At 45.5% G+C, this 14186-nt stretch overlaps 1 protein-coding gene across 1 annotated transcript; it reads left to right on the forward strand.

The window, feature by feature from the left end:
* The first annotated feature begins 814 nt into the window (after window positions 1-814).
* TLCD2 (TLC domain containing 2) lies at window positions 815-4747 on the forward strand. Its single transcript, XM_033089047.1, has 4 exons — window positions 815-1159; window positions 1372-1454; window positions 1640-1722; window positions 2287-4747. The coding sequence occupies exons 1-4, from the start codon at window positions 984-986 to the stop codon at window positions 2737-2739; spliced, it is 795 nt and encodes a 264-aa protein (XP_032944938.1). The 5' UTR covers window positions 815-983; the 3' UTR covers window positions 2740-4747.
* The last annotated feature ends 9439 nt before the right edge of the window (window positions 4748-14186 follow it).

Raw genomic sequence — 14186 nt, forward strand, 5'->3', positions numbered from 1 at the left:
GGATGAAAGATTCTAGAATCCTAACAGTCACGCTGCTGAAAGCATGATGGGTCTTTGTTTTTCTCTTTGATTTTGGTCCAACCTTGAGGTGACCCTGCGTGACCTCTCCTGGTCTCCTCAAGTTGGAAGGGATACCCCACAGGAACCATGGTGGGGGCGGGGGATGCTTTCCAAGACTAGTGCTGAGTGGGTCCCTTTGCCTCCGCTTCCTAATAATGAGGCAGTAATCCCCAGTGGGTCGCTTCTCCGAAATGGAGCTGTTCCGTTTGAGAGGTACTATATACGGGGGCAGGACTCCTGAAATTACGTGGTTGCTGGGATGTGTTAAAGGTCTGGAAAACTCGGGAGGTCGAAGGGGTGGCTCCAAGGAAGTGAGGTGCCCACAACTCTCTCTCCCACAACTGAGACGAGGTGGGACGGCGGTGAGCAGCAGTGCGTTGGCGAGGTTTAAGCAAGTGAGCAAGGGTTTGCCCTGGCCTCTAACTTCAGGGTCTGTGTGGGTGTGGTGGGAGGGATGACCAGCAGGTGAGAGGTTAGAGTAGGGAAAGTGGTGAAAGTTAGTGGGGCGGGGCCTCTGGGAATGTCAGGTGAGATTAGTGACCTATTTCTGGAGCTCCGAGGGGTTCAGGACAGGCAGTTGAGGTAGACCCCTATCGACCTGAGCTCCACTGCATTGCCTGGTGGTCCGGAACTCCCAATGCTCCGTCCGTCGCTAAGGCAGGACGCGATCGGTTGCTGTGGCTCCAGGGGCGGTGGCCACACGGCTCCTCCAATCACCGCCCAGCCAAGGGATGGGGGCGTGGACGAGCCCTGCAAAAGTTACTGCAGATAACAAAGGCGGCGCCGGCGAGGTATCCCAGAGACCCAGTCCTGCAGGGAAGCGGGTTCACAGTCTCCGTCCGCAACGCGCGTTGGATGCGTCGGGACCGGGAGCAGCGTAGGGGCCCGAGGGACCCATCCGGACCCAGCCCGCCAGTCAAGCCATGGCGCCCTCCGGGCTCCTCGTGACTGGAGCCTCCTTCGCCGCCTTCCGGGGGATGCACTGGGGGCTGCAGCTGCTGCCCACGCCAAGATCCGCTGCTCAGGACCGTTGGAAGTGGCGGAACACTTGTGTCTCCCTGGTGCACAGTCTGCTCACAGGAACCGGGGCGCTGCTCGGGTGCGGGGCTTAGAGGTTCGGGAGGCGTGTGGGTGAGGGTGAGGGGTGGAAGGCTGACATTTGAAGACCTGGCAGACACCTTTAAAATTGATGCGAGACCTTGAGAGTCAGAGGCTGAGGTGAGGGTGTGGGTGGGTGGGTGGGGGTTCACAGCAAGAGAGTGGGCTCCCCGTCTGCATAACGCTGACCGTGGTTCCCCCCATCTCCTCCAGGCTGTCGCTGTACCCTCAGATGGCTGCCGACCCCATTCATGGCCACCCGCCCTGGGCCCTGGTGCTGGTGGCTATATCTGTGGGTGAGTCTGCAGGGAAGGCTGGGCCGGTTTGTGGGTGAGGGGCAACCTTCCAACAGTAATTACAGGTCCTCTTCTGGCAGTTTTACTGAGGGAAACTACAGAACTGGAAAGGGGATGGAGATTCTCCTCCAGGCTGTATATCAGCTTGAGGGAAGCCTACCGTTCCCCTGCCCCTTGCCCCACAGGTTATTTCCTGGCTGATGGAGCTGACATGCTGTGGAACCAGACCTTGGGCCAGGCCTGGGAACTTCTCTGTCACCATTTGGTGGTGAGACTCAGGGAGAGGGGAGACAGGAAGGAATGTGCGCCCAGACTAAGGACCCCAATCTCTCATCAGCTTTCTGTCCTGTGACTTCCCAGAGTGTCTCTGACTCCCTGGCACTTGATCCTCCCAACCTTGGGCTGAACTGGGGGGAGGGGATTGACTGCTGGTCACAGCTGGGAATCTGAGCACGGCCTCAGATTCCCACAGGTGTGTCCAGTCAATTGCAGAAACGTTGAATATGGAGCTTTTCTGAGAAGGAGGAGCCACAGTATTGGGAATGGGGATGAGGCATGAAAGGCCAGGAATAGAAGTTAAGGGGGTGCTGTGCAGATGCTGCAGCTCCAGAGGAGGCAGCTTCTGGGGCAAAGGCTGTTTCCATCCTAGGGAAGGATTGTTTCAAAGCCATTCAGGCCCCTGACATAAGGGTAAGCATAATGGTTGGGCGTTTTTTGGGAGGGAGGCATGCCAGAAAATACTTGGGAGCCCCTCTCTTAAGGACCAGGATATTGGGACATGATGGGTTGTAGGTCTTAGAAGGTCCTCTGACTTTTGACCCTGGCTCCCCAGGTAGTGAGCTGCCTCAGTACTGCCATTCTGTCCAGCCACTATGTGGGCTTCTCTGTGGTGTCTCTGCTCCTGGAGCTGAACTCCGTCTGCCTGCACCTAAGAGAGTTGCTGCTGCTGTCTCGACAGGTCCCATCCTTGGCCTTCACTGTAGCCAGCTGGTCCACCCTGGCCACCCTGGCCCTCTTCCGCCTGGTGCCACTGGGGTGGATGAGTCTGTGGTTGATCCGGCAGCACCACCAGGTGCCTCCGGCTCTGGTTGTTCTCGGGGGAACTGGGCTGGTCACTGTGGGTACCATGAGCGTCATACTGGGGGTCCGTATTTTGGTTAGTGATGTCCTGCAGTCTCAGCCCCACTCACCTATCCCTGGTCACAAGGAAACTAGGAATACCAGGACATGTTGTGATGGTGAGCCTGTCCTTAGGGATGATCCCACTCTCAGCTTGAAAGACTAGAGAGAAGCCTCAGGTTCCTCTTCTGCCAGTCTTGAAGGAGGTAAGACCAGGAAAAGAAGATGGTGGTCTCCAATGCACAACCCCCAACTAGTGGAAGGACTGGACTGGATTTTCAGGATCTCGGTTCTTCTTCCAGCTAACTCACACCTCTCCCCCATTCCGAGGATCTCAGAATAAATGCTGATGTTCATGGGTAGGAATCGGGGCTATTGTTCACTGAATTTCATCATCAGATGACTATCCTTTGCAGCAAACTAACTCAAAAGATACAGCCAGTAAGCTACCAGTAAGGGTGGCAGGAGGCATGAAACTGGACAAAACTGCCAATGGAAACAGAAACCCTTTGCTTTAGATGAGGAAAGGTGAAGTCTTACTAGTAGGATTCAAGAAATCTGGTATGGAGTGGGTGAGATCAGAGAAACCTCACCTATGACCAAATTCTGGCAGTGGGAGGAGAATACAACAGGTGCTTTCTGTAGCCAATTGATATGTAGACATAACAGTTGCCAAGAGACCGAGGAACCTGGGCCATAGTGATTGTTGCTACCTGGTTCTCATAGCCCCACTGTTGTGTTTGTACTTAACCCGAATCCTTCTGTGTCCATCATCTGCCTTTTTATATTTTTTTAGTATCTTCTGACCTTTTTAAAGAAAAGGCATATTCTTAGAGACATAAACATGGAGATAGGTCTGTCTTCTTAGGACAGTACTAAAGTCCAGAGCCATAATAAGGCCTCAAACACCCATCCTGGATATGCAATGTAGGGTCTTCCCAGGCTCAGGTTTTCATGGAAGAATGAAGCAGAGGCAGAAGCATTTGAGGGAAGGCTTCCATTTGGCTACAGAGGGATTAAGCAATATATGACTCTCTTCTAGGAGTCATTCACAAGCTCTCCTTTCTCCCCTGCTGCTTCTGCTGATTTTTTTTTCCTATTGCACAAGACCCCTCCCTTCTTCAGACAGACCATCCAGGTTATGGGAAGGGTAAAATGGATTACGGTTGCTATTCCACTAAACAATTGACAGAGAGGGGTAACCCATAGTGATCCACAGAAAAGATACATGAGCAAAAGGAAGAGACAGCAAGATTTTTTTAAAAATCCTGCCAAAAAGCTGAGCTAGAGAAAGGCAAAGGGGGTGTTAGAGACAGACATACATAGATTGAGGGACAGATAGAAAGAGAAGGATTAGTTGCATAGAAGAGACAAAGGCAAAGAGAGATGAAGTGCAAGACAGAGACTCCTTGGCAGAAATATCAAGAAAGATGGTTATAGAAGCTGAGAGAAATCAAAATCATAGAATTGGTAAAATGGTCATAAAGAGGACAAAAAAAAAAAAAAGAAAGAAAAGCTGACAGAAAGGGACCCCAAAGGTGGAAGGCACAGATAGTCTAGACAGTGATTTAGTGAGAGTGAGTGACAGGGAAGAACAACCAGACTCACGAGAGAGGGTGGTAATAAGTGGCAGACTGAGAGACTGTCAGAGAAAGAGAAAAGAGAGGTGGAAAGAGAGATGGGGTGGGGGGGATTCATCAGGGGAGCTGATAAGCGGAAGAGCAGAAGGTGGAGGAGGCAGTCAACGGAAAGATTTATTGACAGAAAAAGAAAGCAGGAAATATGTGGAGTTGGAGACAGGCAAAAACACAAAGGACAAGCAGCTAAAGAGCAAAACACAAAAACAGAGACTGACAGGAACTGATAGGCAGAGACTGGTAGGAAAATGAGGAAAAGTCAGAATGAGGGATGTACATTGAGATAGAAGAATGGACAAAGGGACTGTGGAGAATCACAGAGAGGGGGCGGAGAGAATGAGTAAATAAACATCCAAAGGAAGGTACAAGAAAATGAAGGTAACGCAGAAAAGGAGAGAGAAAAATAATAATAAATATAGGGGGGGAATGAGAGAGGGATTGTGAGAGATCCCCATCATAGAGTCATTAAAAACCAAGGTGTAAAGGGGGAAAATAACAAATAGTGAAGAGAGGGGCCAGCCCGGTGGCTCAGGCGGTTGGAGCTCCTGAGCTCCAACCGCCTTTGGAGTGCTCCTCCTTTGGAGTGCAACTCCTTTGGAGTGCTCCTAACTCCAAAGGCTGCCGGTTCGATTCCCACATGGGCCAGTGGGCTCTCAACCACAAGGTTGCCAGTTCAATTCCTCGAGTCCCGCAAGGGATGGTGGGCTCCGCCCCTTGCAACTAAGATTGAACACGGCACCTTGAGCTGAGCTGCCGCTGAGCTCCCGGATGGCTCAGTTGGTTGGAGAGCATCCTCTCAACCACAAGGTTGTCGGTTCAACTCCCGCAAGGGATGGTGGGCTGCGCCCCCTGCAACTAGCAACGGCAACTGGACCTGGAGCTGAGCTGCGCCCTCCACAACTAAGACTGAAAGGACAACAACTTGAAGCTGAACGGCACCCTCCACAACTAAGATTGAAAGGACAACAACTTGACTTGGAAAACAGGCCTGGAAGTACACACTGTTCCCCAATAAAGTCCTGTTCCCCTTCCCCAATAAAGTCTTTAAAAAAAAAAAAGAAAGTGAGGAGACTGTGACAGTTGGAAGTAAACACAGGCAGAAAATAAGAGCAGAGGGTTTAAACATAATCAGACTAAAAGCAGATGCAAAGGTGTGGAAGTTGAGATATGGAAAGAAAGCAGAATTCTGTCAGCAGATTTGTCCTTCATAGAAGTAGTATCTCTTCATAGAAGTAGTATCTTCAAAACTCTTCACTGAATGCCTTGATTAATAAAAACCTTACCTTGAGTTTTCAAAGAAAATAAAATATGACAAGCCCATGGGAGGAATCTGTTCCCTAAGTAATTTCTAATGTCAATATTGATTCATCCCAAGCTTTACACCTTTTCTTCTGCCGCTATCATAAAGTCATGCTCCAAGGGAGTACCCCTCTTGGTCATACTTGATAGTATTTATGAAGGGTGCCAGAGAACTTGACCATCCAGGAAATCTGGCTGTTTCTGTGAGTTAACGATTAAAACCCATACAGGAAGGGTCAGATTAGCTACTGGTGAGGGTAGGACATAAGTGGATACCCGAAGAGTTTGGGATCACACCCAAATTTCCATTGTGGTGAACCAGTGAAACTTCAAGAAAGCAAGACTGGATAGTGATTATAATTGACTAAGTAACATCTCATCAACTAGACCAGTTATAGTGTGGACCAAATACAGACGATGGGAATCAGAGAATCAGGGTCAATTAGGACCTCAGAAAACGGAAGCTAAAAAATACAGAGGTTGACAGATGCTACGTTTGGTACAATAAGTTGGATCACCATGGCAGTGCGTCTTCATACCTCACCCTCCAGTAAAGCAGTCCTCAAGACTGATTCCATGCCTACCAAGCTACTGGCGGATGAATGAGCACAGAGGAGGGGCTCTCCTGGATGGGGGAACATATCTTATGGTCTCAGAACACTATCCTGATCATAAATTAATAAATTGCTATGCAAATAATTGTGTCAGTCTTCTGTGAGTGTTGTTTAATTTGAGTCACTTTTCTTGGCTACATTGGTGTCCTGATTTATAATGCAGTGCTGGGTTGTGGAGGCTTTGCTATGGGAAGATCACTTGGCACTAACTTTTGACCTACAAAACCCTACAGTGTTCTAAGATCCTCTGCTATCAAAAAGCAAGCCCAGGTGGTGGTCGGTTAGCTCGGTTGGAGCGTGGTGCTGGTGGCACCAAGGTTGCTGGTTTGATCCCTGCCCCCAAAAAAAGCAAGCCCAGTTTATTCAGTAGAATGGACTTAGAGCAAGAGAATGGATTCAGACAATTTAGAGTGATTCTCAATGCCAAGGGTTGAAACCAAAAGAAGCTGTGGGGACAGAGCCCCAAAAAGCAGTTTCCAGGCTCTTGGCCTCACATAGAAAGGTGCTGGCTCAGGTAGTAAATGGCCGTCGACTGTGATCAAATGGCCATCAGCTGTGGCTAGTTGGCCGTCAGCTGTAACCAGTGAGCCATTGGGCACTAATATAACTGCCGTGGCTAGGCTAGCAAAAAAAGGGGGAGCTAGCAAGAAGATGGTGGCTGAGTCTGCAAGCGGCTCAGTGAGGGTTGAGAATTGTGTTGCTCCTGATTCCTGTGTCTCCAACCCAGCCGCCAGTGAGAGTGTAGTGGTATGACTCCCCTACCTATGGCTCCGTGGGTGGTCCTTTTTGGCCTAGCCATGTCCTGCATTCTTATGAGGGGAGCGGGACCAGAGACCCCGCCTGACACCCCGCACAACAGAAGCTTTTAGCCAAATTAATCTTGAGTTAACAAGAAAACTAAATCTCCATAACTGAGTTGTCAAGGCTTTATTGTATATAAAATCTGGATTAGTCAGGCTAGAAATTAGGAGCCCTCACTTTGCAAGAGATTATATAAGGGAAATGATTCTTTAAAGAGTTGCTCCTTTATTGAAATGAGGTGTTTGTTTAGAATCATTAACTTAAAGTCATAGCATCCTAGGCTGAACATTTGTTGCACTCCTACCATGTCAGTCACCTCTTCTACCTTACCCCATTTAATCCCACACGATAGAGACTCATCCGATTTTTAAAATGAATAAACCAATTTACTCAGGGTTACCTAGCTAGTTAGTGACAGGGCCTGGACTCAAACTCATATGTATATTTTTTCTATTATACCACCTACAGCCAACTTCTGCTATGCTTGCCTGCCTAGCAGTGTAGGGATTTTCCTTTGAAAAAAACACTCATCTCTCATCCCCTCAATGGGCATGTGACCTAGGACTATCTAATCAGAACACCATATCCTCTTTCCCGGAAATGAGCTCATGACATAAGCACAGCACAGCTTCTGAGCCTCAGCACCTTGATTTCTGCTAGAACTTTTGGCTAACGATGCACTATGTGTGCTAACATCGCTAAGCCAGTAGGATGTTAGAGAGCTTCCCTGAACATGAAGCCAACACAGAAAAAGGGGGCTCAAAAGATGGAGAGAGATTTCTAGCAGCATTTGAGTACCTGGATCAAGCTCTGCCTAAAGCCAGACCTTCCCCTGAACTAGTTAATGAGCCAAAAAACCCCAGATTTGCTTAAGTGATTATGAGTTGAGTTTTTTCACTTTTAACAGTGAGTCTTTATTAATACACCACCTTCAAGGTTATCTAGTCTTATCATTCCGTTTTGCAGAACACTGAAGCCTAGAAAAATTAAGTGATTGATTCAGGCCCACCCAGCTAGTTTGTGGCATGGTCAGAATTAGAATCCAGGTGTTTGATTTGGTTCAGGGTTCCTCATAAATTATTTTGTCTCCTCCTTTATAGGAAGGTTGAGGAGTGGAGAAACTTTAAGGTAGAAAGATAGGAGGCAGCTGACAATGGAAGGTCAATCAAGTCAGATAAATTGCCTCTGAAGTGGTATTTATAAGTCAGGATGCTTCAGTTTGAAAGCCAGACTTCTATTCACCAAGTATTGATTTCTGTACTTTTCAGGAATGCAGGAACTGTGCAGGGCAGAGATCCATTTCAGCTTTCCCATGCAGTCGTGCGCACCACTTAACAGTGTGGTGAGCACATTATTTCCCTGCCTTTAACCTGATAGGAGACAAACCCTCTCTTGCCATATCTTCTGCAGGAACTGGACACAAGTGATTCTCAGACTGAGTGAACTCTTTCAGCTGAGATAAGGATGTGAGCATGTGGGCTTTAGGAGTAGAAGAATGGGAGTTCGGTCCTGTAGTGAGGTATGAGGGTCCCTGCAAAAGGCCCTCTGCCTACCACCACCCAACCCCTAAAACAGACTCTGGGGTAGTAGCTGAAATTCCAGCGATAGTAAATTATTTACTTGGGTTAAGCTTTGTCCCCTCACTCTGGCTTCCCTGTCTATGCCCTTGAAAGGACTCTTTTACCTCCTTGAACTTCTCTGGTTGGCATTGCTAATCCCAGTGGCTGAGACTGGCACAGTGGCTCTCTCTGCCCCAGATCCCAGGTCAGGGCACCATGAGAGGAGGACAGAGAAGCCTGAAGAACTGGGGTGCCACAAATTCCTGCTGCTGCATTCACTGATCTAAAACAACACTGCTACTCAGCAATTCACTCGCTTCCCTTCCTAGCTCATCCAAACATAGTTTTCAGGTTCCTGCTCTTCCTTCCCCTAAACCCAGCTCTTCATAGAATCCAAATGTTTTCACCCTGGTGGCAAGCAAGGGTGAAAGGCTGGGGAGATAGAGATGGGGGGAAGGAAATAGCGGGCACAGCCCAGGGCAACTGTAGCAGCATTTCCTTGACATATATTGAATTTTAAAAATTCACATTCGGGCCGGCCCGGTGGCTCAGGCGGTTAGAGCTCCGTGCTCCTAACTCCGAAGGCTGCCGGTTCGATTCCCACATGGGCCAGTGGGCTCTCAACCACAAGGTTGCCTGTTCAACTCCTTGAGTCCGGCAAGGGATGGTGGGCTCTGCCCCCTGCAACTAAGTTTGAACACGGCACCTTGAGCTGAGCTGCCGCTGAGCTCCCGGATGGCTCAGTTGGTTGGAGCGTGTCCTCTCAACCACAAGGTTGCCGGTTCAACTCCCGCTAAGGGATGGTGGGCTGTGCCCCCTGCAACTAGCAACGGCAACTGGACCTGGAGCTGAGCTGCGCCCGACACAACTAAGATTGAAAGGACAACAACTTGATTTGGAAAACAGGCCTGGAAGTACACACTGTTCCCCAATAAAAGTCCTGTTCCCCTTCCCCGATAAAATCTTTAAAAAAAAAAAAATTCACATTCATATATGTATATGAGAGGCTAGCGGAAGAGTTGGGTCTCCATTCTCTATAGTGGGAAGTGAATAGATAATGTCTAAAAGTAAAAAGTCAAGAAATAGCAATGCAAGCTTATTACTTGGAGATATTGCAGTAAATGCCAAAATCATCCGCTAAAATTGGTGAAAGTGGTTTTTTGGGGGGAGAGAAAAATGGTCAGAGGGAGCATACGTGACTGTTTTTTGTAACAAATTTTTGTGTCAAATTCTGCAAGACCGTATAACTTTGTAAAAACTAAAACTAGAAACATTACAGTTGGCCCTCCTTTGCCGGCCCCCTCCATATCCCTGCTTTCCCCATCAGCAGATTCAACCAACCTCAGAGATAAATTGTTACGTTGTTGCTGATATATACTATGTAGTTAGGCCTGTGATCGTTGCCTCTGTACTGAACATGTACAGACTTCTTTTCTTGTCATTCCCTGAACGATATAACAACTATTAACACAGCATTTACATTGTATTAAGCATTATAAGTAATCTAGAAATGATTTAAAGTATATAGGAAAGTTTACATAGGTTATAGGCAAGTACTGCATAATTTTACAAAAGGGACTTGACTGAGCATGTTTGGATTTTGGTAACACAGGAGGTCCTGGAATGAATCCCCCAGGGATAATGAGGGAAGACTATAATTGTATAACTAGCTGTTTAATGTCCATCTCCACGTCTAGAATGCAAGCTCCCAGCAGGCATAGCCGAGGTCTAGTCTGCTCTCCTTTGTACCCTGGCACCCTGGCAAGGACTGCACCTGGAGGTGTACATTAAACTTTTGTAGATCTTTAAGAACATACTTGCTTTGGAAAGACTTCCTGCATTGAACAGGAGTTTCGGCGAGATAATCTCCGATGTATCTGCCAATTCTATGATTTTAATCTACTTTCCTATTCATCTCAATTTCTCTTAATCCTCTTGCTCCAGTCCAATGCTTGTCTTTCTTTTATGCCTAAACGTTCAAAGGATTGGTCAATTCCCATCGCTTCTGTTTCCTCATGATCTTCCTTGGCAACCAGGAAACTTCCTCTGCCATTAGCTTTCTGAAACTGCTCTCCTAAGTCACAGAATTCTTCCTAGTCAAGCTTGTGGTCTTAGTCTTCCTCTACCCCTTGAATTATCTAACATGGCAGAGGGCTTTTCTTTCCTTTCTCTCTCAATCTTTGTTTTCTGTTCCTTGCTATTATCTGGATAAGCTTCCTTTTCTTGAAGCTCTTCCTCCCTGTGGGCCTCTCCTGACCTTTCCAGCTGTTCTTGCTCTGGCTTTTTCTGGCATCCTCTTATCCTAGACTGTGTGTATCTCAAGCCTTCCTCATCTGCTTTTCTGTTATTCTTCTTCTGTGAACTGACTCTTTCTCATGGCTTTAGTATCAAATTTAGTCTGATGCTTCAAGCCCTCATCTCAGCTCCTAGACTGCCACTTCTGTATTTCTAGCCAGAGGACTCCTTCATTTTTATGACCTGCAGTCACCTCCACATTCAGTTTTAAACTCCTCGAACAATGAGGAGACTGGTTTGACTGCAGTGAATGGTCCATAATAATGGCAGTTAATGTTTTCTGTTCAGATATTTTCCTGGCTTGGTCACTTTTCCTCCTCAATTGAGCTTCGTCAGACTAACTCAGACAGACTGTGTTTGACCAGTTAAGAGACATTAAGAGAAGTACTTAATTTCTTTAAGTTTTAGTTTCTTGATTTGTAAATTATTTCATTTGCACATGTGTTTCCTAGCTATAAAAGAAAAAGCTTGGAAATCATTGTCAAGTAGGTCAAATCATTGGCAAAATATCAAAATTCTGCTTGGAATTCAAGACCAGCTTTAATTTGGCTGAAATTTTGCCATCCAACATTATCTATGCTTCTTAGCATGAACATAGAAGATGATATGGCAGTATGGTTAAAAACATAAGCTCCAGAGCCATTTTTTACTGTTTCCAGTATTTACTGTCTGTGGGGCTTTGAGCAAGTGGCTCAATTTCTCTGAGCTTCAGTTTTTTTACCTATAAAGTGAGGCTAACAATAACACCTACCTCATTGGATCATTGTGACAATTAAATGAACTAATACATATAAAGTTGTTAGACAGAACCTGACACATGTGTCATGCAATTAATCATGTGACCCAAGGCAGGTTACTCCACCTTTCTGAGCCTGGGTTTCTCATCAGTAAAATGGGGATCGTAATAATAATAACTCTCTTGTTAGATTGCTTTGATTGCTTATTTATTTATTAACTTTTTATTGTGAAATAATTTTAGGCTCACATGAAAGTTACAAAATAGCACAGATAGCATAAAGATAAACCTATAGATCAATGGGATAGAATTGAGAGTCCAGAAACAAATGGTCAGTTTATTTTTTGACAAAGGAGCCAAGACAATTCAAAGGGGGAAACAATAGTCTTTTTAATAAATGATGCTAGGACAACTGAATATCCCCATGCAAAAGAAAGTATTTGGACCCCTATCTCATATCATGTACAAAAATTAACTCAAGGTGAATCATAGACCTACGTGTAGGAGCTAAAACTATAAAACTCTTAGAAGAAAACATAGGATTGTGTCTTTGTGACTTGGATTAAGCAATGATTTCTAAGATTTGACACTAAAATCATAAACAATAGAAGAGAAAATTTTAAAAGTTGGGCTTCAAATATATGGTGTTGGAAGGAGAACTGTCTCTGGGTGGTGAACACACAATGGGATTTATAGATGATGTAATACAGAATTGTACACCTGAAATCTATGTAATTTTGCTAACAATTGTCACCCCAATAAATTAAAAAAAAAAGTTGGGCTTTATACAAATTAAAAACTTTTGTCTTTCAAAGAACACCGTCAACAAAGTGAAAAGATAACTCAAAGAATGGGAGAACACATTTCCATATCATATGTATGACAGGGGACTTGTATCTAGAATATATAAAGAACTCCTACAACTCAATAATTTAAAAAAACAACTCAATTTTAAAATGAGTAAGGGATCTGGAAAGACATTTCTCCAAAAAAGTTATATGAGTATATATACTACACAAGGATGAACTTCAAGAACATTATACTAAGTAAAAAAAAGCCAGTCAGAAAAGACCACTATTCTATGATGCCATTTATATGAAATGTCCAGATCAGGAAGACCTATCGAGACAGAAAATAGATTAGTGGTTGCCTAGAGCTGAGGAGGAGGAAGTAGGAGGATATGGGGAGTGAGTGCTAATGGTTACATCGTTTCTTTTAGGGATGATGAGAATGTTCTGGAACTAGATAGTGATGATAATTGCACAACTCTGTAAACATACTAAAAATCATTGGATTGTGTACTTTAAACAGGTGCACTTTATGGAATGCCAATTATATTTCAATAAGGCTGTTTCGAAAATAGTACAGAGAGTTCTTGTGTACTCTTTGCCCACTTGAGAAGTTCCTACATAACAATAGTAGGACAATCAAGACCAGGAAATCGACATTACTATTGGCATGATTACAAATTGACATTAGCAGTACAATAGTGTTAATGAAACTATAGACAGTATTAGGATTTTACCAGGGTTTAAAACAATAACTGGTACATAGTGAACCTTCTACAGGTGGTAAAGACTTCACTACAGTAACAATGATGAACACGATGATGCTGCTGAACTTTCTACTGCAGCCAGGTTGAAGCTCTTTTCAGAGCATGCCATGTTTGTGCCTCTTTCTAAATGCTAATTCTAGCAGTTTCTACTACCTGGGATTCCTTTTTCCTTCCTCTTTCTCTACCCCATCCAATCCTTCAAATCTACCCATTGCCATCAAACCTTTCATAATGCTCCTCTCCCTTCTTTGAACTGTATGAACCTCCACACCAGCCAAAACTTGTCTGGAATCTTCCTTTGTATTTTTCTCTATTTTACCTTTGACTCCCAAATTCCCAACAAGATTGAGAGGCTGTATTGGTTACAATTCCTCTGCATTCTCCACAATAAACTTGGTGTGATTCAAACAAATTTATGTGTTAAGTCAGATTGAAAGTTGTTACCAAAGGATGGAGCAAGAGAGATGGGAGGGCAGACGGGTGGCTCAGTTGGTTAGAATGTCAGCTGTGGGCCAGGGGGCTGCCAGTTGGATTCCTACATGGGCCAGCGAGCTGCGTCCTCTGCATTTAGAATGAAGTCAGTGAGCTGCCGGTCACCTCCCTGGTGGCCAGATGGCTCAGTTGGTTGGAACAAGGGCTCTCAACCACAAGATTGCTGGTTCGACTCCTCCACTCCGGCAAGTAACAACAGCAACTGGACCTGGAGCTGAGCTGCACCCTCCACAACTAAGATTGAAAGGACAACAACTTGACTTGGAAAAAGTCCTGGAAGTACACGCTGTTCCTCAATAAAGTCCTGTTCCCCTTCCCCAATTAAAGAAAAAAAAATCTTAAAAAAAAAAGAGGGATGGGAAGTAAAACAAGGATGGTAGGAGGATTGTAGGAGATGGAGAGCAATTCAGGCAGAGCCTGAGGGACTCAAGAAGCATTTATAGGCTGTCCAATATAAACTCCATAGTGTAATCATTGCCAAAGAGAGAAAAGAGGACTGGAGAGGGAAGGGAAAAGACACCCAGAAATGTTGTTCCCCAAGACCTTTTATTTTTCTATGTTGGCAGGCAGGATTAAATGTTCTGCTCCCGAACTCCGATCACAACACATCTTAAGAACCTGGGTT

The sequence above is a fragment of the Rhinolophus ferrumequinum genome, chromosome 21 (assembly GCF_004115265.2).
Source record: "Rhinolophus ferrumequinum isolate MPI-CBG mRhiFer1 chromosome 21, mRhiFer1_v1.p, whole genome shotgun sequence".
NCBI classification, from domain to species: Eukaryota; Metazoa; Chordata; class Mammalia; order Chiroptera; family Rhinolophidae; genus Rhinolophus; species Rhinolophus ferrumequinum.

What these genes read in the sequence shown, in the direction of transcription:
- TLCD2 (XM_033089047.1), top strand. Translation starts at nt 984, where the DNA reads ATGGCGCCCTCCGGGCTCCTCGTGACTGGAGCCTCCTTCGCCGCCTTC. An exon ending in GGAACCGGGGCGCTGCTCGG is followed by an intron (nt 1,160 to 1,371) that starts GTGCGGGGCTTA and finishes CATCTCCTCCAG; the next exon opens with GCTGTCGCTGTACCCTCAGA. An exon ending in GCTGGTGGCTATATCTGTGG is followed by an intron (nt 1,455 to 1,639) that starts GTGAGTCTGCAG and finishes CTTGCCCCACAG; the next exon opens with GTTATTTCCTGGCTGATGGA.